A 26,125-nucleotide genomic window follows, 5' to 3' on the forward strand; every position below is an offset into this window, starting at 1 on the left:
TTATTTACCGTCAGGACATTTGACAGGTAGATTGGAGGCGACAGTTTGACGGTCAGGTAAGCGTGGGAATTTTGCGATGTTTATGGCCATCAGCCATTACATTTAAAGTGGGCTCCCAACCCAGATATGCAACCCAGAAACCAGATATGCATCTCCCGTACATTTTCGAAGAATGCCCATACACTTTTCACAAAAATCCACTTAACCACTTTTTAAATTATTTTTTTAATACAGCTATTAGTAAACTGGAAGTAAATCCAGTTTATGGCTTGTTACAGTGATGCTTGTTTTTTAAGTAACCCATACAAGATGTTATAGTTCAAAACTCTCAAGTACTTACCGACTTGTCAGTGATTTCAGGGAAAATGAGGACGCCGGAGAAGTATTGACAGCGCGGGAATTTCGCTATGTTTCCGAAGACGCTGTAATCTCGACTCGTGACTCGTCATTGTCGTGGTCATTGTCGTCGGGTAAAAGAAAATTTTGGCGATCTGCTACGACTTTGACAGTTGCCGGCTGTCGCCTAAAAAAATCGCCTATGCGGGACAGGCCCTTAACTCAGCGGGACAGGCAGCATCTATGGAGAGAAGGAATGGGTGACGTTTCGGGTCTAGACTCTTCTTCAGATCAGTGATGTTCGTTGTGCTCACCTATCCTCCCATCACCCAGTCCACCATAATTATAATTTGTCCTTTCAACCCAGATTACCAGAGTTAAATGCAAAATGACACTCTCCATACAGTATCTCATTCAACAGTCCCTCTGTCAAATTAGAACTAATTTAGTGCTGTGGGCCCACAAGCATGTCCATTAGGAGTGCATAGACGGAGACATTTTGATACTGAAGATAGACACAAAATGCTGGATATGAGACGTCACCCATTCCTTCTTTCCAGATATGCTGCCCGTCCCGCTGAGTTACTCTAGCACTTTGTGTCTATCTTCGGTGTAAATCGGTATCTGCAGTTCATTCCTAGACATTTTGATACTAGTTTATTTTAAATTGTCACTGCTAAAACAAAACAGAAATGCTATTGAATTCAAGCCAGCTGGCCAGAGCTGGAATCCTTGGCTTGTTTCCTTTAAACAGGAACTTTTGTTAAGAGCATGAGTTAAATAGTTTTGTTCCATCAGACTTTCCATCTGTGCAGTGTTACCTGGTTGACAATTTATACTGGCTTTCTTTTGCTTATTCCTTTCAGAAAACCTGCCAAAAAGTAGACAATATACTTTGTTGAGAGATTTTTTTAAAATTCAACTGATCTTGTCAATAATGGCAGCAATCTCCTCAATGTAGGAAATTACATGTTCACTAAAGAAAAAAAATCTTCCAATGCAGCCTTGCTCTTCAGGAGATGCAGCATTCACTATTGGTCACTGACTCTGGGAACATCTCATCATCTTCTTCTAGAGAGAGTGCCTCTGATGACTCTCTTCAGTTTTATGGCTTCTGAGGTGCTATTGAGGGATACGTAGAATCTTTCACAGGCCTTTGTCAGGAATGAGCTTTTCACCTAAATTATTGACACGCAGTTGTAGACTGCTGAGCATATGTAGTGCATTAAGTAGTGAGACATGAATCCATATATTTCATTCTATTCCACTTTTGAAAGAACTTCACTCACCACCGGGTAAGTGCCATTAATTAACCTTTTCACAAGAAGCTTGTTCCTGCATTTTCGGGGGAAGGAATTTTATCAAACTTCACACTGAATTAAAAGAGAGAGTCAGTTTAAGCACAATTGATAGAAGCTTTGTTACTGGCCCTGTTTGGTGGGGCCATAATCGCAAGAGCTGATAGAATCACATTTACCATTACACCACTCCTCGGAAGGACCTCAGCTCGATAATATTTTTAGGGCATGGTCCTTTGGCCTCTCACTTGCTTTTCTGTTTATAAGGCATTAGATCACCATCAGATCAGGTTACACTGCTTTTCATTACCAAAATACAGATATATTTTGCTCCAAATTCTCTTTCTGCTCATGTATTCTCTTAAATGTTTCCTCCAAACATCAGATTCTCTTCTGTCATCATAGCTGATTATCTTGCTTAAACCAAAAATGTTCCACTTATTGTAATATTCGATTCGTCATGGCCTGAAAACTTTGGGCACTGGCTTGACACCATTCATTGACTCATACTGTGTATGAGTAGAGCTCTTTGTGCGCATTGATGGTCAAATAATACTGACTACTTTGGTCAAAATCCAGTTGTGCACGGGTATGGGGGAGTCCAAATTTGTGAATACAACAAATCCTTCAAACGCTAAGAAAAAAAAAAGGTTGGCACAGTAGCCTACCACAGTAGAGGTGGAGTTGCTGCCTTTTAGCACCAGAGAACTGGGTTTGATCCTGACTATGGGTCTTGTCTGTGCGGAGTCTATACCTTCTCCCTGTAACCGCATTGGTTTTGTCCGGATGCCCCTGTTTTCTCCCACATTCCAAATACGTGCTGGTTTGCAGCTTAATTGGCTTCTGTAAATTGTCCCTAGTGTGTAGGACAGAACTAGTGTATGGGTGGTTGCTGGTCGGTGTGGACTCGATAGGCCGATGGGCCTGTTTCCACGCTGTATCTCTAAGCTAAGTTAAGCTAAGGTAAGGTCATGCAAAATGGATAATGGATGTTGTCTTGTACATCGTGATGTCGAGTGACTCTCTAATTCTCCATTGAAATATGTCACGCTGTTTTATAGGCCTTGAACCGAACCACTTTTGGCGTGACCACAAATCATCCATTTTCTTGAGCACGTTTTTGTTCTAATCTATTCAGTTCCTTCCCAGACCGATTCTATCCGGTGCACTGGACTACTCTGCACATGCAACAGATTAGCTTGGCATTGTGACTGATGCAATGTGTACATCGCACCCCATCTCACCCCATCTCACCAGTCTAGCCTTCGAAGAACAAATCAATTTACCTTTCCAACAGGGTCAAAGTATGACTGAAGTTGTAAACATTTTTCCAACCCAATTTAAGTTTTCCTAGTTAGATTAAAGTTGGCCTGCATACTTTGTACTGTAATGGATAAGCTTTAATCAGTGTCTGCTATGTTGTAAGGAATTTGCCCGAATGTATATAAAACCTGATCAAAGTTGGTTTTCAGTTCGATAATACTTTCTATCAATGATATCTGGTTGAACTTACTGGCATGAGTGTCTTTACTCGTTATTGCACAACTTTCAGCGGTATCAGTTTGCAAGTCAATGCACTGATTGTTAATCATCACTTTTACTCAAAGGTCTAACTAATTGGTGTTGCAACAGCTTGTGGCATAGGTACTATACAAACCCATTTCCTTGTTGTCTATATGAACCTGGAAACTATAAACTCCCCACAACTGTTGTCATTTTGAATAGCCACAATGATTGCTATTGGTGCATGTCTTAGCCTTGGATCTGCAGGCTGCCAAGAGTGAACTTCTTGCCAAGAGTGAACACTCTATTTCAGTGTTTCTCAACCTTTTTACCCTTGTGGAACCCTTGAAATAATTTTCATGTCTCAGGGAACCCCTACATAAAAATTTGTCATGTACAGCTCCTGTCATATCATATCATATATATACAGCGCGGAAACAGGCCTTTTCGGCCCACCAAGTCCGCGCCGCCCAGCGATCCCCGCACATTAACACTATCCTACACCCACTAGGGACAATTTTTTACATTTACCCAGTCAATTAACCTACATACCTGTACGTCTTTGGAGTGTGGGAGGAAACCGAAGATCTCGGAGAAAACCCACGCAGGTCACGGGGAGGACGTACAAACTCCTTACAGTGCAGCACCCGTAGTCAAGATCGAACCTGAGTCTCCGGCGCTGCATTCGCTGTAAAGCAGCAACTCTACCGCTGCGCTACCGTGCCGCCACTGACCACTAAAGGCCGTTTCACACTGGCGCCATATAGACGTCACTAAATATATTCCCTATGATTATTATACTTTTAAATGACATAACAGGTTGAAGACTTTATTATAATACCCAAGAATTTTCCAAGAATATGCCGCATGTGTATAATAAAATTACATATATGAAATTAAACACAAAAATTACTTGAAAAATGCATTTACATATGATTAGCAAGGATGTGCATTTCTGCTTCATATTGGTTCTAGTCCTGGGGAAAACAAACCCACATATGACCACTAATTGCAGTAATTTAGAGTATAATGTCATCTTGCTTATTGAAGTACACTTTGAAGTACTTGTTGAAGTAAATTCGCACATAAATTGATAATCAGCCCAAAAAGGTGGCAATTGGCTTTTCTGCTGTGTTTTATATTTTAACCATGTCTTAATTAATTAATATAGTTATATAATCTTGCACTTAAATTTAATATTTACTCATTATAGTTTTTTCTGGCACTCTTGGTTCCAGAAAATCAGAAAATGGTTTATCCATTTTACCTGACCAAAGGTGGTCACGGCCTCCGAGAGGGGTACAACGGTACCGGAACGGTCCACCTAGGCTGCTGGAGGGGGCCGAGATATCGTCCTGCAAAGCCGGCCAAGGAAGTCGGCTATGGGGATACATGTGCTGGCTCCAGCTGGGCTGGAGTTCCAAGGCCCGGCCGCAGGTTGCAAATTCAACCCACGGGTCGGCCATGGAAGTCCCGATGAGGTCGAGATTGTCTGCCTTTCCCAGCCTAGGTGCCGGGGAGATGTCCAGGGCGCGGGGGAATTTCTCGCGGAACCCCTAGTGACCTCTAGCGGAACCCTAGTGTTCCGGGGAAACCCGGTTGAGAAACGCTGCTCTATTTGGTAACAAGAATATTTTGTTGTCATTTTATGACAAAATTATGAAATGTCATACTGTAGATATTGTAGAGATGGCAATTGACTGAATTGGTCTCACCAGTATAGTTCAGACCTGGTTTCATCTTCTTTGGCAAGGCTGTAATTTAGCAAATTCCTCGTAAAAGACACAATGCTCGCATTCTTGAATGCTGTTTCAATTGACTTCACAATTTTGCATTCAGGTTTTAATGTTAGTTTTTGCGTGCACAGCAGCTTTGACTGAATTCGTTCAGTTACCAGTACACACACAAATCTATCACAGATGGCAAGATCTAAATGTTATCAAAATTGCAATTGCATCAAGTTCCTTAACAAAAGAATGTACTCACTATATAGCCCCATATGTTTCTGGGCCAATCACCGTCAGGAATATTGCTATTTTGCACTCACTTGATATTATTATGGGTTCTCTCAACATCACCATCTCTTTAATTCTCCAGAATATTGTTTTCTTTGAAGAATGTATCCATTGATTAAGATCTAGGCCTTAGTCATACATGCAGGAACTCTTGATATAGGCCTTGTTATTCCCTTTCTGTTCAAGAGTGGCATGACTACACTGGGTGTATGGCATTGGCCAAAGGTACTTGCAACCACTTTACCGATTAAAAGAGATAATTTAATTGAGGAAAGCATTCAAATGATTCCAATAGTAATGCAATCAGTTACATAGAAGCAATCTATAACATACAGCAACTGTTAAAAAATGTTACTATTTCCTAATTATGTTTAATCCGCATAGTCATAATTCCTAAAAAACTTAATTAAAATGGAGAGAGAAAATGTTCTTAAACGCTCATCTATTATGGATGAAAATGTCCATTCTTTGTTAGCATTCATTGATCCACCACATTTTATTCAATGTATCATTCCCAACTTTCCTCAATTCCTATATTACACCTCCAGGCTTGAAAGACTGATGCAAATGTACCGTTAGCTTTGAACAGGAGAGCCAGCTAGTTAGATCCAATGGTCGAAGGGATATAAATATTGAAGAGCACCTCCTAATTTAATATTTATGTTGTTAATTTAAAAAACAATTATATTGATTGAGATCCTGCTTTATGTTGTACTAATAACATTATCCCTCTTTCATATTCTGTTACAGATCAATTTCCAGTTTGTAATCTTGTCATAAAATACATTTTCTCAACAAGCAGTTTATGATAAAAACTATTTATGAAGTAAATTGCTGAGGGTTGCTGAATATAACTAGATCCATTCGTCACTGTGGTGTACTTTGCCACCTGGACAGGTTTTTTACTGAGGCGGCCAGGTGGTCACTTCATGCTTTGTATATCTCTACTAATTGCAGATGATCAAAATGAGAGTTGTAGGTGAGAGAATGAGATCTTCATGCCATTCCTAGAAAATTCCTTCATTATAGTTTATTCCTGCAATATTGGACCTGGGTTGGTGAAATTAACTTCAGGCTGCTCATCATGACAAATACCATTAAATCAATGGTTAAGTGTGCAGGCTTAGCAGAACTACCCCATTTAGTTTTCATTGAAGGGCTTCAGTTCATTGCTTTGTGATGTCCATAATGTGTTTTTAATTTGAATGCCCATTTTCTATAATATCACTATTATCAGTATATTAAGTGCAAACTTAACTTAAGCATTAACATTTAAAATTAAAAACTGGGTGCAAAGTGGCTATTGCCCCTTTTGTACTACTGCTGAATAGTATTTCAGCACCATTATGTGAATCCTTTTACCACAGAATGTATTAATTTTAGAACATTATTTAAAAGATATTGCTCCTGTTCCAGTAACCCCATAATGATCAAATTTGGATAACAATGTTCTATAGACTAAATAAACGGGCGTCATGTTCCATGCTGTAAGATTTCTGAGGTGCTACGCTTCACTTTTGTGTTTGGCTTTGTTGTACTCCCTGTTCAGGTGACACCAACGTTTAGCATGATCGGTCACAAGGTTCGTTACCTTGTCAGTTTTACAAAGGTTGCATTTCAATTCCAGTAAACGGATTTGCTTTAGTTTAATTGCTTAACATTTATCAAGAATGCTTATCCTTATCAACCACATTCAGCAGTTGTGTGGCACATAAAATACATATTCATTTTTACAATTATTTTATGGTCCTTTATGTCTGCAAAGCAGAAAACCAGTCAAGGTCTGTCAAGTCAAGAGTATCTATTTGCCATATCCACTGCATATGAACTGGAACAATGAAAGCCATACTTCCTGCGGCTTTGTATGCACATTAGATGCAACACCAATAACAATAAATATACAATAAATTGGCCGTTATTCCAGGTAAGATTGTCCATGATAGTGCAATAACCTAAATACATTGAGCAACTATCGTAGTGCAAAGTCCGTAGTCCTTCAGTGCTGAAATAGAGCTGTGGTTAGGGTTATGCAGGATACTTTAAGAACCTGTTGGTTGATGGGAAGAAGCTGTTCTTGAACCTGGAAACAATGGTTCTCAGTCTCCTGCACCTTCTATCTTATAATGGCAGTGAGCAGAGAGAGTGGCCAGGGTGGTGTGGGTGTGTGATATTAATAGCCTTTTTGAGGCAGCACTTTCTGTAGATCCTTTCAATGGTGGGGAGGTCAGTACCTGTGGTGGACTGGCCAGCACTTTCAGCAGCATCCTCTATTATTGAGCGTTTGAATTTCCAAACCAGGCCATGATGCAACCAGTCAGAATGTTCTCCACCGTACACCTGTAAAAGTTCAATAAAGTATTCGGCAACAAGCTGAAGCTCCTCAAACTTCAGTGGAAGTAGAGGAATTGGCAAGCTGTGTTAATGATAGCATTAATATGCTGGGCTCAGGATAAATCATTAGAGATGTGCAGGAATTTGAGGCTGTTGACTCTCTCCACCACTATCCTGCCAATTAAACCAGGTGCATGATCTCTCGGCTTTCCCATCCTTCAGTCAGCAATCATCTCCTTGGTCTTGCTAGTGTTAAGAACCAGTGGTTCTTGCTAGTGGTTCTAGCACCACTCAACCACAATACGGACTCCCTCTTATACTCTGTGACACATTTTCACCCATTTATTCAGCCAATGAGTATCATGAAGTTAAAGATGGTGGTGTAACTGTGTCTGGCTACACAGTCATGGATATAGGAAAAGTAACGCACATAGCCTTGTGGTGCCTTCATGTTGATGGTCAGTGAGGAGGAAGTGTTGTTGTCAATCAGTACTGATTGAGGTTTGCTGACGGGGAAATTAGGGATCCAGTTGCACGGGGAGGGGATGAAAACTAGTTTCCTGAGTTTGACAATAAATATAGAAGGGATAATGATGTTGAATGCCAAACTGTAGTCGTTAAACAACAGCCTGACATATGTGTTCCTGATGTCCAAGTGGTCCAATGCAGAATGGAGAGCCAGCAAGATCACATCCGCTGTCAATCTTTTGTGGCGGAAGGTGAATTGAAGTAGGCCCAGCTCATTACAGAAGCTGCCGTTAGTTTGCATCATAACCAACCTCCTGAAGCACGACCACCTGAAGCATCTATCACAATGTACATGAGTGCTACTGGTCGGTAGTCATTGAGGTATGTCGGCTTGATAAAGATGTTAGAGTTCCAAATCCAAATGAAAGTAGATGGCAATCATTGTTAATTAAGAGTACCATAAATGGTTTGAAATGAAACGATCTAACGAAGAAACACAATCTGAAAAACCTACAGAAAAAAACATTTGGTAGACACAAAATGCTGGAGTAACTCAGCAGGACAGGCAGCATCTCTGGAGAGCAGGAATGGACGACGTTTCGGGTCGAGACCCTTCTTCAGACTGATGCCTTTTTGAAGAAGAATAGAACATTTCCTTTTTCCTTGCACTATCATAAAATGACCAGCAAAAAAAAAGATTTATGTAAAATAGCCAGTGTTTCACGAGTAGAATAAGATTATAAATACTAATAATATAAAAATGTTATATTAATTATTAACCATGCTATATATTTTAAGATTAACTAGACACAAGCATAGGATTTTGAGGCTCACTAAAAATATTAACTGGTGAGCATTTTAATGATTTTTTTAATCCAACATGCAACTTTCTTTATCAATATTTATTATTGACAAGAAAGTGAGATTAAAATAAAGAATTTACATTCATATAGTGCCTTTTATGCCCTGAGAATATTCCAGAGCACTTCACAATGCAGCTTGAATCCATTGCTTGTCTGCTCAGAGGCAAGAGAGTTACTATGGCTTCCTGCAGCACAAAGAACATTTTCAATAATAGAAAAGTTCCAAATCATGTCATGGTGATGCCACGTTATTAGTATTTTAAAAAAAGGAGCTTTTTTTTAACATTCTGTTTTATTGCCAGCAAGCAGCCTGTGGCCATATCTCACTGGTGCTTCCATTACAAATTGTAAAGTAGAATATGGGAAGAGCAAATGAACACTGTTTAAAGGACCATTCTTTAACTTGCAAAATCTTCCCCTTTTCTTTAACATTCTCACCCAAGCCTTGATACTACAAGCATTAATCACAAGAACGATCCCAGTGTACAGTGTGCTCCATATTACCAGTACATGCCACATTGCTTTGATATAACTTGCCATCACTTTGTGCGCTTTTCTCCTTTGATCACATTTGGTGAAAAAGAATTTTGTACTTGAGTGATATTTTCCCTTCTGTTCACATTCTGTTCACATTTTATAAATGTATTTTGTGAACAATGGTGAAGGTAGATTCTGCTAGATTATTGCAATTTAATATGAGGAAGGAGGCAAAATACACTTATGACCAAGACTGTAAATATATGTTGCAATTTTGTAAAGAATTCCATTGTGGAGCACTGAACTTTGAGCTTATTTGTACTCTAGAGACCAAGGTGCTTCACAGTATTACTCAATATTTGAATCAATTCAACTTAATGTTAAATTCTTAAGCTGCAGTTGATAACTGGAAGATACTGTTGAACAACCAATACAGATCTGTGGAATAGTTGTGGCAAAATAGATGATTTGTAAAGAAAGCTTTATCCTTTTAAAATACACGTTTCAGATTATCACATGTTTTTCCAGTAACCAGTTATAGTTTAAGAATATGAACTGTTTCTGAACATTACAGTTTCATTTGTTATCATTAGTTGTTTCTCACAAATGCGTCTTCAAACAGACTGTACAGTTATCAATTATAATGGAAATAGTTCTTCTTGGATTTACATATATTTTCACTATAATTTATCAGGAATGAAGCCTGTTCGTAGCTCATTGTTTAAATAAGCAAATCTTCCCTCTGCTTTAAAGATTGCTTTTTGAACTGAAGAATTTATTGTGTTAAAGATAAGTTAAAAAGTACTTGAATTTACGTAAACGTTTTAAATTTGTTTTATGCTTTATGATTCACAGTTAGCATTAAAAATCATTACACTCGTGAAATTTTAATCCATGTGCTCAAAGCAGAAGATTCCTCTCACAGGCTAAATTCTTGTTCCTGGTGAGCCAAAATAGATTATTTTGCGTAAAGTGAGATTACCAGTTAAACAATGAACCCCTTTCTTTGGTACATAATTGAAGACAAAATGGATTGTCACTACACACTCTTGATTTCTCTGAAATTATGAAAATAAATTGGACATTACTGACTTAGAAATAATGTGGCAGTAGAATTAATATAGTCTTGCATTTCTTGACTATTATTCTCTGAAAATAATTTCAAAATAAAGTTGTAAATCGCTTTTTTCTATCAGTCTTTGGCTGCAATTTGTTTTCAATTAAGGAAGACATCCCATGGAAACCTCCATTTGCTTCGGGGGCATGTAGTGATAATACAAGAAGGGACCGCAAGTGCATAGAATACAGCACAGAAGCAGGCACGTTGGCCCACAATCTCTGTGCTGAGCATGATGCCAAGTTAATCTCCTTTGCCTGACTAAAGTCGGTTCACAGGCCGTACTTCCTTTCAATTTGGATTGGGGCAGAAGGAGATGGACACTTAAGCATGCCTAATTCATTAAACTCAATCTATTATGATAGACTTAATCAGGGTTTCACAATACTTGAGACCACAAGTGACTAGATTCCATTAAGGAAGAGAGCTGATACCTCTCAGGCTCATCAGTACCTTCTAAATTTGTGTTTTTTTAAAGTGAGCATATGTGGAAAGAGAAACAGGGTAAATGTTTCGGGTGGAAGACTATTTGTCGATGGTTGGTGACACATTGTATTACTTTCATGCCTCGTTTGTATTGCGGAGCCATTTCGAGTGGAAATGGTTTCCCAGCGTGGGTGGGAATTTTCCCTGTTTGTGTTATGTAGTTGAATTTGACAACTGGTGGCAATATTGAAATAATGATGTGCACTGATGTGGAAGGAAGGAGATTGAGCATCAACCATCTGAAAATTGGATTACTGGTTCAATTTGGCAGTTTCAGTGCTCGATTCATCTGTGACAACTGCCATTTTGTGTACCTTCGGTGATGGTTATTAACATCTGCTGACGTAACACTTTTCCTGGGAAGTGAATCCGGTCATTCAAGATTAATTGACTAACCCCAAATTGTTCATGTATATAAATGGCAAATGTGCTCTAAAACTATCTGTGTGGTTTTGTATTCTAAGTTGCGATATAAAATAGATTCATTTAATTAAAGCAATTGCATTATAATGCAGAAGAGGCCAAAAGGATTATGTCAAACCAAACTACCAAATATTTGATAATCAATATAATGATAAACCTTGAAATAAGTGAAAAGAAATATTATGAAAATCACCATAGACTGCATATGCTGGTAATCTAAAATTTAAAAAAATTTAAATTATGAAATTTCCAGGCAAAATCCAAGCAAATATCTCTTTGTGTTTATACTGGACGGCACTCCAACCTTGCTATTATTGACAATATTCTTTAACCCTTAATTAATCATTCTCAATTGGAAGAAACAACACCAGCAAACAAAGGTTCAATTCTTCTCCTATTCTGAATGGCCCCAGACAGCAATGGTCCAGGAGTCCTGTCCAGACCAGGATATATGGTCATCAACAAATTGTTAATAATTTCTGCTGAAGGGAGTTTTCACACTCCTTGCACGGCTCTCCTATTCTGAAGTTAAAGTGTGGGTGCTGCTAAAGGGGTTTAGTGAGACTCCAGCAAGTATATTAGCAACGAATCCTTATTATCTGGGTGGTGCCCAAACAAGTCATCCAAATAAATCAAGGGGAGCAGTGGTCGTAATCGAATACTCTATATCCAAAGGAAACATTAGGGGAAATGATGGAAGAACTCAGGCAGTCAATAAATAATAATAATAATAATAATAATAATAATAATAATAATAATAATAATAATAATAATAATAATAATAATAATAATAATAATAATAATAATAATAATAATAATAATAATAATAATAATAAAATATTCCTTTTTTCGTCCCACATCTGGGAAATTTACAGTGTACAGCAGCAAAGTGGATAGCAAGAGAGCAAAAATATTTATGGGGAAATAAAACAATTAACGTTCGGGTCAGGGGCCCATCCTCAGAACTGGGGAAGAGTGGTGGCGAAAACATTTCTGAAGGAAACAGCTACATTCTTCACTCCAGTTTGAACAACTTGTCAATTAGTAGTTTTATGCCTCTTAGCCAATTTCTACCCATATTTACTCTCACGAGTTTCAATTCTGATAGAATGTTTATTATGTAGAATTTACTAAACCCAATATTAAGTTACATGCTCACATCATCAACTGCAATACTTAATTTGTAATTTCTGCTAATTTATCAAAGAACTGGAGCAAATCAATAAAACACAATATGTCAGTAACAATTCTCTGCTGGCTTCGATTATTCAACCAATGATTTTTGTAAGCACCATTCAGTACAACACAATTCAATTCAATTGTACTATCTCTAACTTTTTTTCCAAACCTGAAGGTTAGGCCATTAGCCTTACATGTGAATTGACCACCTATTCATTTTAGAGCGGCTGTACAAACTGGGGAGTCATTTAGCTGACAATTGATGCCTTCTAACGTGGAGGCAATTGTCCTTGATTTTAGTCACAGTTGCAAAGAGGAAATGACGTGCACCGCAGTTACTCGCACAGCAGCAGGCTTCTTAACAAAGGCTGAAGGCCAATACATAAATAGACGTAGGTTGACAAGGATGCAAAGGCTGACCAGCATTGACCTCTCAATGAAGACTTTTGTGGGCAATAAATGATTTCCAACAAGAAACCAGTGAAGAAGTGAATTGGCAATGTGTGAGGAAGACTGCAGAATACTTCAAGAAGATATCGCTAGGCTAAAGGAATAGGCTGTCAGGTGGAATGCTATCTAATATGGTCGTTATGGTTTTTTACAAGGTGTGCATAGAAGGGGATTTGGTGAAAACCTGCAGAAAGTTGAGAAGATACAACAAGTATCACAGAATCATGATTTCAATCATGAGTTATGAATTGCACAGAAAATGAAAATCATTTGGCCCATTAAATCTATGACAACGTTATGCAAGGAGTGCTAACTACTGTGCAACTTCACAGCCACTTCCTCCCAAACCCACACATTCTATACCCCCCCATACCAAATCCCTCAGATTTTTTTTAGTTTCAAGTAGTTAAGTTGCTCGTCTGGGGGTGAAATAAAGGCCACCGCCACTCTGCATTAAATAAGCGTTGCCATAATATAAAAGCATTGTGAAGTTACGAAATTTGCCCAAAATTTATATGTAATGTTGGTTAAGCAGCAGCTGGAATACCGAGTTGGACACAACATTATGGTGGTAGTATTGAAATGTAAGTGAATATTTTAACTATTATTCTCCTGGTTCTAAATCATAGCTTTCTGTACCATTTCCACTGGGATAAAAATGGACAAAATGTTTAAAGGCAATTTCCCAAATCAAAGATGCTCAGAAATTAATCCCGTGTCAGCTGTGCATTGACTCTATTTCTGAAATGTTGTTCCATTATTGGCAAAACTGAATTTCAACACCGAGTATGAATTTCTAATCAGGCCTATTTAATAATGTCAAGTGAGAAAGGCTGTTTCTTCTTTTTTTAGTGACTCATTAACGTGTTCATCAGGGGTTTAAGTCACATTTCTACTGGTAGCAAATTGTTAGAACCCGACAAGCTTTGCCACAACAAGTTAAGGCAGAAGACATTGTGTCTCTCCAGAGAAATTTGGATGAATATTTGAAGAGCTAGCATATCTTTACAGAAAGTTAAAATGGTGCAATTAGTTTCGATAGCTGTAGCAAAGAGCAAGCAAGCAATTCTGTGGTGTAAACATCTGGAGTTCAATTGTGAAAGGTCATCATTCCAACCGTTCAATCACAGGTGCTTTCTTAATACCCACAGGCTGGGAATTGGTTTGATGTATTTGACTGAGAATTATCCTTTATTCCTTGCACAATGAAAGACTGCAGGATATATTACTGGAAAATTAATATTCAGTTTTGCAAAGCTGGTAATATATGCCTCACATATTACAATTTCAGAAGGACTCCATTAGTTGCAGAGTATTTTGCAATATCCTCAGGCAATGAAAGGTACTGTATAAATACAGACTTTTCAATTGGTATAACTAATGCATTCTCTTCAATATTTGCAACCTACTTTGGATGCACCCTACTTACAGGTTTTTCCCTTAGTTAAGGCAATTCTGTAGATCTTTAACCACGGGTTGTAAATAGTCATGCTACTCAGTTTTGCAACGATTCTTAATGGAGCTGCACATTGCATATTACCTAGAACTTTTTTCAGAATTCAACTAAAAATATTGTGGATTCTTTCTGCATTTAGTAACTTTAGCTACTCAGATTGAATAATGTCAGTTACTTTAAGGCCTCAACTTTGGTTGTGAACAAGAGTTCCAGATATTAGCTCTTTAACCTTTAGGGAACTGTAGGAAGCAAAGACTCCTTTCCCAGAAAGGTGGGTTGCATTATGTGGTAAAACAAAAAGAATTGTGGGAAGATGAGAAAGGTTTCTGGTGAGACGGAGTCGAGGAAGGAGAATGATGAGACAGGGTACAAGAAGGAGATTGAGAACCTCGTGTCCTTGTGTCGAGACAACAACCTTTTTCTCAATGACAAAGGAGATAGTGATCAACTTCAGGAAGCGAAGCTGGATACATACCCCAGTTTACATTGAAGGCGCCAAAGTAGAGATGGTTGGAAACTTCATATTCCTAGGAGTCAATTTCACCAACAACTCCTAGACCACCCACATTGAAGCAACAACCAAAATAGCACACCAACGCCTCCACTTCCTTAGAAAGGTTAGGAAGTGCGGCATGTCCCCAACAACTCTCACCAACTGCTACAGATGCGTCATAGAAAGCATTTTATCGGGATGCATCACAGCTTGGTTTGGGAACAGCTCCATCCAAGACCGCAAGAAATTGCTGTGAATTGTGGACGTAACCCAGACCATCACACAAACCATCCTCACTTCCATAAATCATCCAGAACCTTCCAGAACCATCCAATTTCCCTCGACTAACACTCTACTCCGCCTAGCGGAGCTGGTCCTCACACTCAACAACTTTGACTCCTCCCACTTCCTCCAAGTCCAAGGCGTGGCAATGGACACCCGCATGTGCCCCAGCTATGTCTGCCTCCTTGTAGGCTACGCTGAACAATCCCTGTTCCAGGCGCACACTGGCCCTTTCCCCGAACTCTATCTCCGTTACATTGATGACTGCATTGGTGCCACTTCCTGCACCCATGCAGAACTCATGGACTTCAACCACTTCACCAATTTTCATCCTGCACTCAAATCTATTTGGATCATCTCCGACACCTCCCTCCCCTTTCTTGATCTCACAGTCTCCATCACAAGAAATAGACTAAGAAAATAACTGCAGATGCTGGTACAAATCGATTTATTCACAAAATGCTGGAGTAACTCAGCAGGTCAGGCAGCATCTCGGGAGAGGAGGAATGGGTGATGTTTCGGGTCGAGACCCTTCTTCAGTCTGAAGAAGGGTCTCGACCCGAAACGTCACCCATTCCTTCTCTCCCGAGATGCTGCCTGACCTGCTGAGTAACAAGAAATAGACTATTGACTGATGTCTATTACAAACCCACTGACTCCCACAACTATCTCGACTACACTTCTTCCCACCCTGCTTCCTGCAAAGACTCTATCCCCCTACTCCCAATTCCTCTGTCTACGCCGCATCTGCGCCCAAGATAAGGTCTTCCATACTAGAACATCTGAGATGTCCTCATTCTTTAGGGAACGGGGGTTCCCCTCTCCCATCATAGATGAGGCCCTCACTCATGTCTCCTTTGTACCCCACAGCCCTGCCCTTGCTCCCCCTCCCCTAGTCCTTACCTTCCACCCCATCAGCCATCGCATACAACACATAATCCTCTAAAATGTCCGCCACCTCCAACGGGATCCCACCACTAGCCACATTTTTCCATCTCCACCCCTACCTTCCCCTGCAACCGCAGAAGGTCCAACACCTGTCGCTATACCTCCTCCCTCGACTCTGTCCATTTACCCCGACAGTCCTTTCAGGTTAGGCAGAGGTTCACTTGCACCTCCTCCAACCTCATCTACTGTATTCGTTGTTCAAGATGTGGAGTCTTAAACATCGGTTAGACCAAACGCAGACTGGGGGATCGTTTCGCAGAGCACCTTCGCTCAGCCCACGTGAACCAACCTGATCTCCCGGTTGCTGGACACTTTAATTCTCCTTCCCATTCCTACACAGACCTTTCTGTCCTTAGTCTCCTCCATTGTCAGAGTGAGGCAATGCAAATTGGAGGAACAGCATCTCATATTTCGCTTGGGCAGCTTACAGCCCAGTGGTATGAATATTGATTTCACTCACTTCAGGTAGCCCCGGCATTCCCTCTCTCTCTATCCCTCCCCCACCCAAGGTGCACGAGCTTCTCATTTTCACCCTACAAATAGTGGCCTGTTTCCTTTATCATCGTTACTTTGTTGCATATCTTTCATTCATTGTTCTTTATCTCTCCACATCACCATCTGTATCTCTCGTTTCCCTTATCCTTAACCAGTCTGACGAAGGGTCTCGACCCAAAACGTCACACATTCCTTCTCTCCAGAGATGCTGCCTATCCCGCTGAGTTACTCCAGCTTTTTTTGTCTATCTCCCATCCATTAACTCCATTTATACCTCATGTTGCCTTGGCAAGGCCAGCAGCATAATCAAAACCAAGTCGCACACTAGCCACTCCCTCTTCTCCCCTCTCTCATCAGGCAAAATGTATCGAAGTGTGAAAAGGCACACCTCCAGATCCAGGAACAGTTTCTTCCCAGCTGTTATCAGGCAACTGAATCATCCTACCACAACTGGCGAATAGTGTTGTACTACTATCTACCTCATTGGTGACCCTCGGAATATCTTTGATCAGACTTTACTGCCTTTACCTTGCATTAAATGTTATTCCCTTATCATGTATCCATACACTGTAAATGGCCCGATTGTAGTCATGTATTGTCTTTCCGCTGACTGGTTAGCACGCAACAAAAGCTTTTCGCTGTAGCTCAGTACACGTGACAATAAACTAAACTGAGCTGAACTGAACTGGTTTGCATTAGTGAAAGGTATTTGGAGCCTGAACCAAAGATCCTGCCATTATAGTAAGAATAACTCACAAACAAATGATCGCTGTTTTACAGAGCATAATTGAGGCAACAATATGCTCCAAGCTTTCGATAATGTTGGATAGTTCTGCAATATCTGATGCCTTGCAATTGAGAGAGTGCAGCCTAGGAATCAATCTAAATATAGATTTATCATCTGAGGAGACATTAAGTAGATTACGCTTGTATTCTCTTGAGTTTGCAATAAGGTGATTACATTGAAACGTTTACATTTCTGTGGAATTTGACATGGGAAGATGCCGAGCTGATGATTCTCCTGGCTAGGGTATTTAGAACAGGGCAGCATGGTGGTACAGCGGTAGAGTTGCTGCCTTACAGCGCTTGCAGCGCCAGAGACCCGAGTTTGATCCCGGGTGTTGGTACCACTTCGATATACGGGTGTTGTCAGTACGGAGTTTGTACGTTCTCCCCGTGACCGTGCAGGTTTTCTCCAAGATCTTCAGTTTCCGCCCACACTCCAAAGACGTACAGGTATGTAGGTAAATTGGATTGGTGTATGTGTAAATTGCCCCTAGTGTGTAGTTTAAAGTGCGGGGATCGCTGGTCGGCGTGGAACCAGTGAGCCGAAGGGCCTGTTTCCGTTCTGTATCTCTAAACTAAACTAAACAGGACATTGCAGTCTTAAAATGGTTTAGCCATTTAAGACAGAGATAAGAAGAAATGTCTTCACCTGGAGGTTAGTAAATGTTTGGAACTCATTACCGAGAACTATGGAAATAAAGTCGAGGAGTACCTTCAATGCGAAGTTCATTGGGGTTTTTGATATTAAGGGAATCAGGGAATGTTGGATTAGTGCAGGAAAGTGGGGCCAAGATCAAAGATTAATCACAATCTTCTGGAATGGTGGGACAGGCCTGAGGGACTGAATGGCTATCCCCCATTTCCATTTGTTCTGTTCTTATATTCACAGTTCTTTACTTTGGACAGTAGTATTGGTTTATTACTTTAATTTTCTTCAATTCCTGTGAATATCTGAGCCTAATTGTAATCTATCAGTTTATGCAGAAATAAATGACAGCAATGATCTGGCCTTGAATCTTTAACTTTGTAAAAGAGAAGTGGGGCTGTCTGTTTCCTTGAAACCCAATAACCATCAATTTAGTTAAGAGACCATTATTTTTTGTTTTTGTGTGTTGTTCGTAATGTATTTGTTTTTAATTTATTTAGTAAGATGTAAATCTTGGTGATAACATCAGTCATGAGAAAGCTGGAAAGTAAGATTTGCCATGGAAGGAAATTAAGTTAGCTGGATATTACAAGAATCAAAAAGTGCTTGCTGCCTGAAAATAAATGGGCATGGGATTGAAAGGTGCCCAGAGATATATTTCAGATTCCAAACTGGAATCGCAATGAGAGACAGCTGTGATTTTAAAAAAGTCACACCCCGTACTTTTGCTGCAGCAGGCAGTCATCACGACACATAAAGGAAAATGCTGTCTTGGTAGGGGATTTGATATTGAGAAAGAGGTGGGGATTTAAGTGCATTTACCTGTCAACAACACAAACTGTATGCCCGCAGTGTGATAGCAAGATTGCTGCCAAAGACTGGAAGGGAACACACTCAGGTTAATTGCATCTCCACTGTATCCAGAATGTGACTTTCAACAAACTTCTAAAATTGATTATCTCAGGTCCACAGATTCACCGGACCGATTAGAAGAACTGATGTAGACAAGCAAAATAGATTTAAATCGATTTGATGAGGGAATGTTTGTTTGTTTTATTGAAAATATCATTCAGTCCTGACCAGACCAGAATTTCTCCTTGTACTTTGCAATGTGTGTCAGTAAAACAAAACAAATCTTCGGGATAATAATGTGTTTAAAATGTACACTATAATATTTGGTTACAATTCTTATTCAACGGTTTTGTCATTCAGAGGTAGTCTGGTGCAACCAGTGAAAGGAATTCCTATTTATGACTGGAATCATACGCTCCAGGGACAGGGGTTCATTTCTGGTCTCTGATGCTGCTTACCATGGAATTTGAGCGTTCTCTGTTACCCCATAGGTTTGCCAAGATGCTCCAGTTGCCCCAGTCAGTGGTGTCAGTGGTGACAGGAGAATTTGGGAGGGGAGGTGGGGGGGGGGTTGATGGTCACATGAAAGGGAATAGCTTACAAGGAAATAGGTGGCACGGAGGCGCAGCGGTAGAATTGCTGCCTTAAAGCGCCAGAGACCTGGGATTGATCCTGACTATGGGTACTGTCTGCACGGAGTTTGTACATTCTCCCCATGACTGCTTGGGTTTTCTCCGGATGCTCCGGTTTCCAGCCACACTCTAAAGACGTCCAGAATTGTCGTTTAATTCTAAATTGTTCCTAGTGTGTACGTAAACTAGTGTAACGGGTTGGCGCATATTTGGTGGGCCGGAGGGCCTGTTTCCATGCTGTATCTCTAAAGTAAACTAAACTAAACTAAAGAGGGGGGAAACAGACTCCTGAGAGCTGGTATTGACTCAATACGCTGAATGGCGCGTGCTATAAAACACAGCACCAATGCATCATGCTTTACTGCTATATATCTTTCCTCTGAAAGGTTTACACAATCCATGAGATAATAACTGATTCATTTGTTGGTAGACATAAAATGCTGGAGTAACTCAGCGGGTCAGACAGCATCTCTGGAGAGAAGGAATGTGTGACGTTTCGGGTCGAGACTCTTCTTCAGACTGATGTCAGGGGAAGGGGCGGGACAAAGATAGGATGTAGTTGGAGACAGGAAGACTGGTGGGAGAACTGGGAAGGGGGAGGGGATAGAGAGGGAAAGTAGGGACTATCTGAAGTTGGAGAAGTCAATGTTCATACCGCTGGGGTGTAAACTAACCAAGCAAAATATGAGGTGCTGTCCCTCCAATTTGTGCTGGGCCTCACTCTGACAATGGAGGAGGCCCAGGACAGAAAGGTCAGATTGGGAATGGGAGGGGAAGTTGAAATCCTGAGCCACTGGGAGATCAAGTTGGTTTAGACAGACTGAGCAGAGGTGTTGAACGAAACGATCGCCAAGCCTGCGCTTGGTCTCGTTGATGTAGAGAAATAACATCTGGAACAGCAGATACAAGAGATGAGGTTGGAGGAGGTGCAGGTGAATCACTGCCTCACCTGGAAAGACTGTTTTGGTCCTTGGATGGAGTTGAGGGGGGAGGTATAGGGACAGGTGTTGCATCTCCTGCGGTTGCAGGGGAAAGTACCTGGGGAGGGTTGGTTTGGGTGAGAAGGGACGAGTGGACCAGGGCATTACGGAGGGAACGGTCTCTGCGGAAAGCAGAAAGGGGTGGAGATAGGAAGATGTGGCCAGTAGTGGTATCCCGTTGGAGGTGGAGGAAATGTTGGCGGATAATTTGTTGTATGCAATGGCTGATGTGGTGGAAGGTGAGGACAAAGGGGATTCTATCCTTGTTATGAATGGGGGGAGGGGGAACAAGAGCGGAGCTGCGGGATTTTGAGGAGACCCTAGTGAGAGCCTCATCTATAATGGAAGAGGGGAACCCCATTTCCTAAAGAATGAGGACATCTCCGATGCCGTAGTTTGGAACGCCTCATCCTGGGCGCAGATGCAGCGTAGACAGAGGAATTGGAGTAGGGAATCGAGTTTTTACAGGAAACAGGGTGGGAAGAAGTTTAGTCAAGATAATTTGAGTCTTCGAGTGATGCAAAAATCCTTCTCTCCACCAACTCTAAAAGTATATCGATTCTAACTGAACAATTATGTGTATAATTGTAATGGTTTTGTAGGTCATCATATTGTCATTAAATAGAATAAAATGAAGACCATAGACATAAAATGCTAGAGTAACTCAGCGGGTTAGGCAGCATCTCTGGAGAAAAGGAATAGGAGGAGAAAAGGAATAGGTGGAGAAAAGGAATAGGTGGGTCGGAACCCTTCCTCAGATCTTTTCTCCTGAAATGCTGCCTGACCCTCTGAGTTACTCCAACATTCTGTGTCTATCCGGTATAAACCAGCATTTGCAGTTCTTTCCTACACTAAATCAAGAGCGTGTTGAAATTGTAACTTTATTCGGGCACAGCATGTGAGATGCATCCCCACAGAGCCAGCACTATAATTAGGGATTAACATGGTGTGAGTGGGAACAAGAGGCATTTATGCTTTTTAAAAATTCTTTTCTCACATTGGCCTCTAATGATCTTGAATTCAGAACATCAGTTATGTTTCATAACATCTTAAGCTATTCAAGGGACGTGATGACTTATTTTAAGAGACCATAATTCCACAAATCAAAATAGAGTTTGACATTATTTCAGACACTGTTAATTGGTTGGCTTGCTAAATTAAATTCATTTGCCTTCATTAACTGCAGGGACCATGAACAGCAAGTTCCAATATAATTCTCCAAATGACAAATAAACACTCAACCCCTTCCCCCGCTCCACTCCACACACACGTACACACACACACCTATACACATACACACACCACACGCATGCGTACCCCTGATAATGAGATCCACTAAATTGAAAACGTACCTTCTACCATTTAATCATCATACGTTTAATTCTCAAAAAGTAATATTGAAAAGCCCAAGAAAAGATAATATGGATATTTTTGTTCCTCAAATACATTATATGTATGAGCATATAACCTTGTAATAATATAACATCTTTCACTCTTTCAAGGCAGCCAAATTCATCTCACGGTGAATGATTTTTATTGAACTGGCATCAATGTTCTTTTGTAAGCAAGTACAACAGCCAATTTTATGAACCTTAAGGTCATACTCACAGCAAACGAGCCAAATAGCCGGTTAATCTGTTTTGATGGTGTTGTTTAGGTGTGAATGTTGGTTAGGAAATAGAGGGTGAAAAACATTTTATTTATTTCTTCATATCTTTCTGATGGGTAAGATTATAAATTGCCAGCAAAAGGCTCATTACCTAAGAGTACAAAATGATCATCCAAAAATTGATATAATCTCCAGAATCTTTCTAACCTATCCTGCTGAAAATAATTTCCTGTTGATTAAAGGCACTTAAAAATCCTTTTTACCTTTTGCAGACAATTATATTTAGATGGAATGGCAATAATATGCCTAAATTGAAAGAAAAAGGTTCATAGAAAAAGAGTTGCTTCCTTTTACTTTAGTGTGAAATTTGCAATCTCAGTAATCAGGAACAAGGTATTACTACATGGAGATGTTTAAATGATACTTATATGTATGACTGCAGTTTAAAGTTGCCTAACTCTGATTTTATTTCTTTTGCAGTATGGTTCAGTGGCTGGTGAGGACCGTTTATATTCAGATTTTCCAGAAATTGACCTTTCCCAGCTGGATGTGACTGATCTTGATTCAGTTAGCTGCCTTGATGAACTTCAGTGGGACAATGACCAAATGGAAATAAGTTCCAGCCAGTATAGTACGGATGATTCTGAGCTTTTTGAAGTAAGTAATACATTTGAATTCTCCTGCTGCACTCCGAAAGTGCTAAGCAACTTTACATTTGTGGCCCTAACCCAAAACCACCAAAATATTTTGTTATGACAATCATGTTGACAATCAGGTAGGTTAACTTGGCTACTGTAAATTGCCATTTGGTTGAGGTTAATGACAAATGGAATCAAACGAGAGTTCATGGGCATGTGTGAGAGAGACTGTGTTGCAGGAGTACAGGGGGAAACGACAATGAGTTGGTAAGTGCATGCAGAAGATAAGATTTTCCTTTCATTTAATATAAATATGCAGATAAATATGCAGTTGCCAGGATGTGAACTCTACACCAAACAACGGTCAAGGTAATTTAGTACCAACACAATAAATCTCATTAATAATGATCTCAAAGTCAATGCAGAATTATAGTTGATTATTCTTTCCCAATTAATCTTTACTCTAGTCCTGGTTTACCTATTTCCCCAGTTTTATCAGTCACTGAAGCCTGTGCCCGTCATTATAGCAAGGAAGTTTCAAGGATTTTAAGAAATGATACTCAGTCAATTTTAAGCTAAAGAATCTTGCTATAATAGAACTGGTTGTGTGATATCCCAATTAAATAACACACATTTAGAATGGGTTCTGTAACGAAATTGTACATTATTAAGCATCCCTCCTTTCCAATCCCTGCATATCATGTTTCTTCTCTCATCATCCCGAATCTATGACTTCTGATACCTGGATGGATTTCAGAAGCCTGGGAACACCACCACCTTCAAATTGCACATCATGCTGCACTGAAAAATGATCACTGTGCTTTCATCATTATTCAGTCTACATCTTAGAAACTTCTTCTTAACTGTTTTCATAAAATGGAAGAAAAAATTACAACACAGAAGCATGCCATTCAGCCTATCTTTTTCACGCCAGTAGGAATTGTTTAGTTTGGTTTAGTTTAGTTTAGTTTAGAGGTACAGCACAGAAACAGGCCCTTCGGCCCACCAAGTCTGCGCCGACCAGCGATCACCCCATACATTAGCACTGTCCTACACACTAGGGACAATTTACAATTTTACCAAAGCCAATAAATCGACAAACATGTACGTCTTTGGAGTATGGCAGGAAACCTGAGCAACTGGAAAAAAACCCACACAGTCACATGGAGAACATACAAACTCCTACAGACAGCACCCGTAGTCAGGACCGAACCCGGGTGCCTGTCGCTGTAAGGCAGCAAATCTAACGCTACGCCACTATGCTGTGACCCAGCCAAAACCTATCTTCCAGAACGAGGTGCGTGATCTTGGCGGACACACTTCCAAGTACAGATCCTGGTCATTTTTATTGCTATTGTCTTTCTGCTTCTACTATCTTTTCAAGTTCTGAGTGTCCCAACTTTCTTAGGAATTTGTTTTTGTTCTTCCCCTATTTCTTTGACCTATTACTTTCATTTGTTGCCCTCTCAATTTTGACCCTTCTGTTAAACAAATACATGGAAGCTGGAGTAGACCACCTGGCCTCTCAAGTCCGTACACCATTTGATATGATTATGGATGAATCGTCTTGGGTCTCATCTTGTTTGTTGTGATTTTCCCAATTATCTCCAAAGTCCTCAATCACCCAGCCTTTCAAATTTACAATTACAGCAAGCCAATTAACCTGCACACCTGTATGTCTTTGGAGTATGTGAGGAAACCAGAGAACCTGGAAAAAACCCACGCAGGTCACAGGGAGAACGCACAAACTAGGTACAGACAGGATCGAACCCGGGTCCCTGGTGCTGTAAGGCAGCAACTCTACCGCTGTGCCATCGTGCCGCCCTTGTTAGTGTCCTTGTAATTTTAAACACTTCCAATAAATCTCCCCTAGGCTTCCTCTGTCCCAAGTATGCAACTCTACTATATCAACCGTTCCTCAGATACAATTTTCCAGTTCTGGCAATATTCTAGTCATCTCTACACCCTCTACAGTTGCATATTTCCTGTAATATGGTGATCAAAATAGCACACTGTGCTCACACAATAATTGAATTAGAGTTATATATCTATTCCAACATAATATTATATTTTATGCCACAACTAGTGAAAGAAAAGATCCCATATGTCTTTTCAGCAACCTTATTAACCTATCCTTTAAAAGTTGTGTGGACATTAATTTTGAGACTACTCTATACCATATACAATACTAAAATGTATTGAATTTTCCATTGTTGCTATTGCCAAATGGTTTCCCGCTTACTGCAAGCAATTAGATTTTATTTGCCAGTTTTTAACTGAATTATCCAGACGATCTAATCTCTTGCTGCAATCCAATACTTTCCTCCTCCCCCTCAACCGCACAGTTTATAAATTACCAGCAAGTTTTGTTTTCATGCCACCTACATAAGCTTAATTCATTAACACATGGAAACCAGGAGACTGACTTCTGATCCTTGTGGAGCACTACTGCTATAAATACATAATTCACATAAACACTCGTTAACCATTAATCCTTGGTTCCTGCCAGTGAGCAATTTCAGATCCAATTTGGAATTCTTTCTTGAATCTGATGAGCCTTCATCTTTTTGAACAACCTTCAGACAGGTAATAAGATCACATAATCTACAAAATAAACACACCAATCCTCCTTGTTACCACCTGAAAAAGCTCTGTCTAGTGGGTCATAGAGTTATACAGCGTGGAAACATGCCCTTTGGTCCAACTTGTCCACACCAACCAACATGCCCCATCTTCACTAGTCCCACCTGCTTGCATTTGCCCCATATCCTTCTAAACCTATCCTATTCCTGTCCAAATGTCTTTTAAATGTTATTATAGTATCTGCCTCCATATAACACCACCACGAAGTGTAGGGTCACCCCTGCAGACTGAATGCAGCTGTTCCGCAAAGCGATCTTCTAATCTGTGTTTAGTTTCTTCAATATAAAGGAAGACATGTGAACACTGAGTGCAATACAATAGAATGGGTGATATGCAAGTGAATAGCTGGTTCAGCTGGAGAATATTTGATTCTCTTCCTTTTAACTACAGCATCATTATTGTCCCAGAGTATAAGAAAATAACTGCAGATGCTGGTACAAATCGATTTATTCACAAAATGCTGGAGTAACTCAGCAGGTCAGGCAGCATCTCGGGAGAGAAGGAATGGGTGACGTTTCGGGTCGAGACCCTTCTTCAGAAGAAGAGTCTGAAGAAGGGTCTCGACCCGAAATGTCACCCATTCCTTCTTTCCCGAGATGCTGCCTGACCTGCTGAGTTACTCCAGCATTTTGTGAATAAATCATTATTGTCCCTCCCGTTTTGTGAAAACAGCTAAAAACGATTAATTAAGAACATTATCCTGTTTTTTCCTTCTTCAC

General features: G+C 40.1%; 1 protein-coding gene across 2 annotated transcripts in view; it reads left to right on the forward strand.

The window, feature by feature from the left end:
* The window catches only part of ppargc1b (peroxisome proliferator-activated receptor gamma, coactivator 1 beta), a 132,552-nt gene that overhangs the window by 74,842 nt on the left and 31,585 nt on the right, over window positions 1-26,125 (forward strand). For both annotated transcript variants that reach the window (XM_078411562.1, XM_078411564.1), the window contains exon 2: window positions 22,606-22,782. In XM_078411562.1, the coding sequence (XP_078267688.1) occupies window positions 22,606-22,782 (177 nt within the window). The remainder of the gene's footprint in view (window positions 1-22,605; window positions 22,783-26,125) is intronic.

The sequence above is a fragment of the Rhinoraja longicauda genome, chromosome 14 (genome assembly GCF_053455715.1).
Source record: "Rhinoraja longicauda isolate Sanriku21f chromosome 14, sRhiLon1.1, whole genome shotgun sequence".
Taxonomy (NCBI): domain Eukaryota; kingdom Metazoa; phylum Chordata; class Chondrichthyes; order Rajiformes; family Arhynchobatidae; genus Rhinoraja; species Rhinoraja longicauda.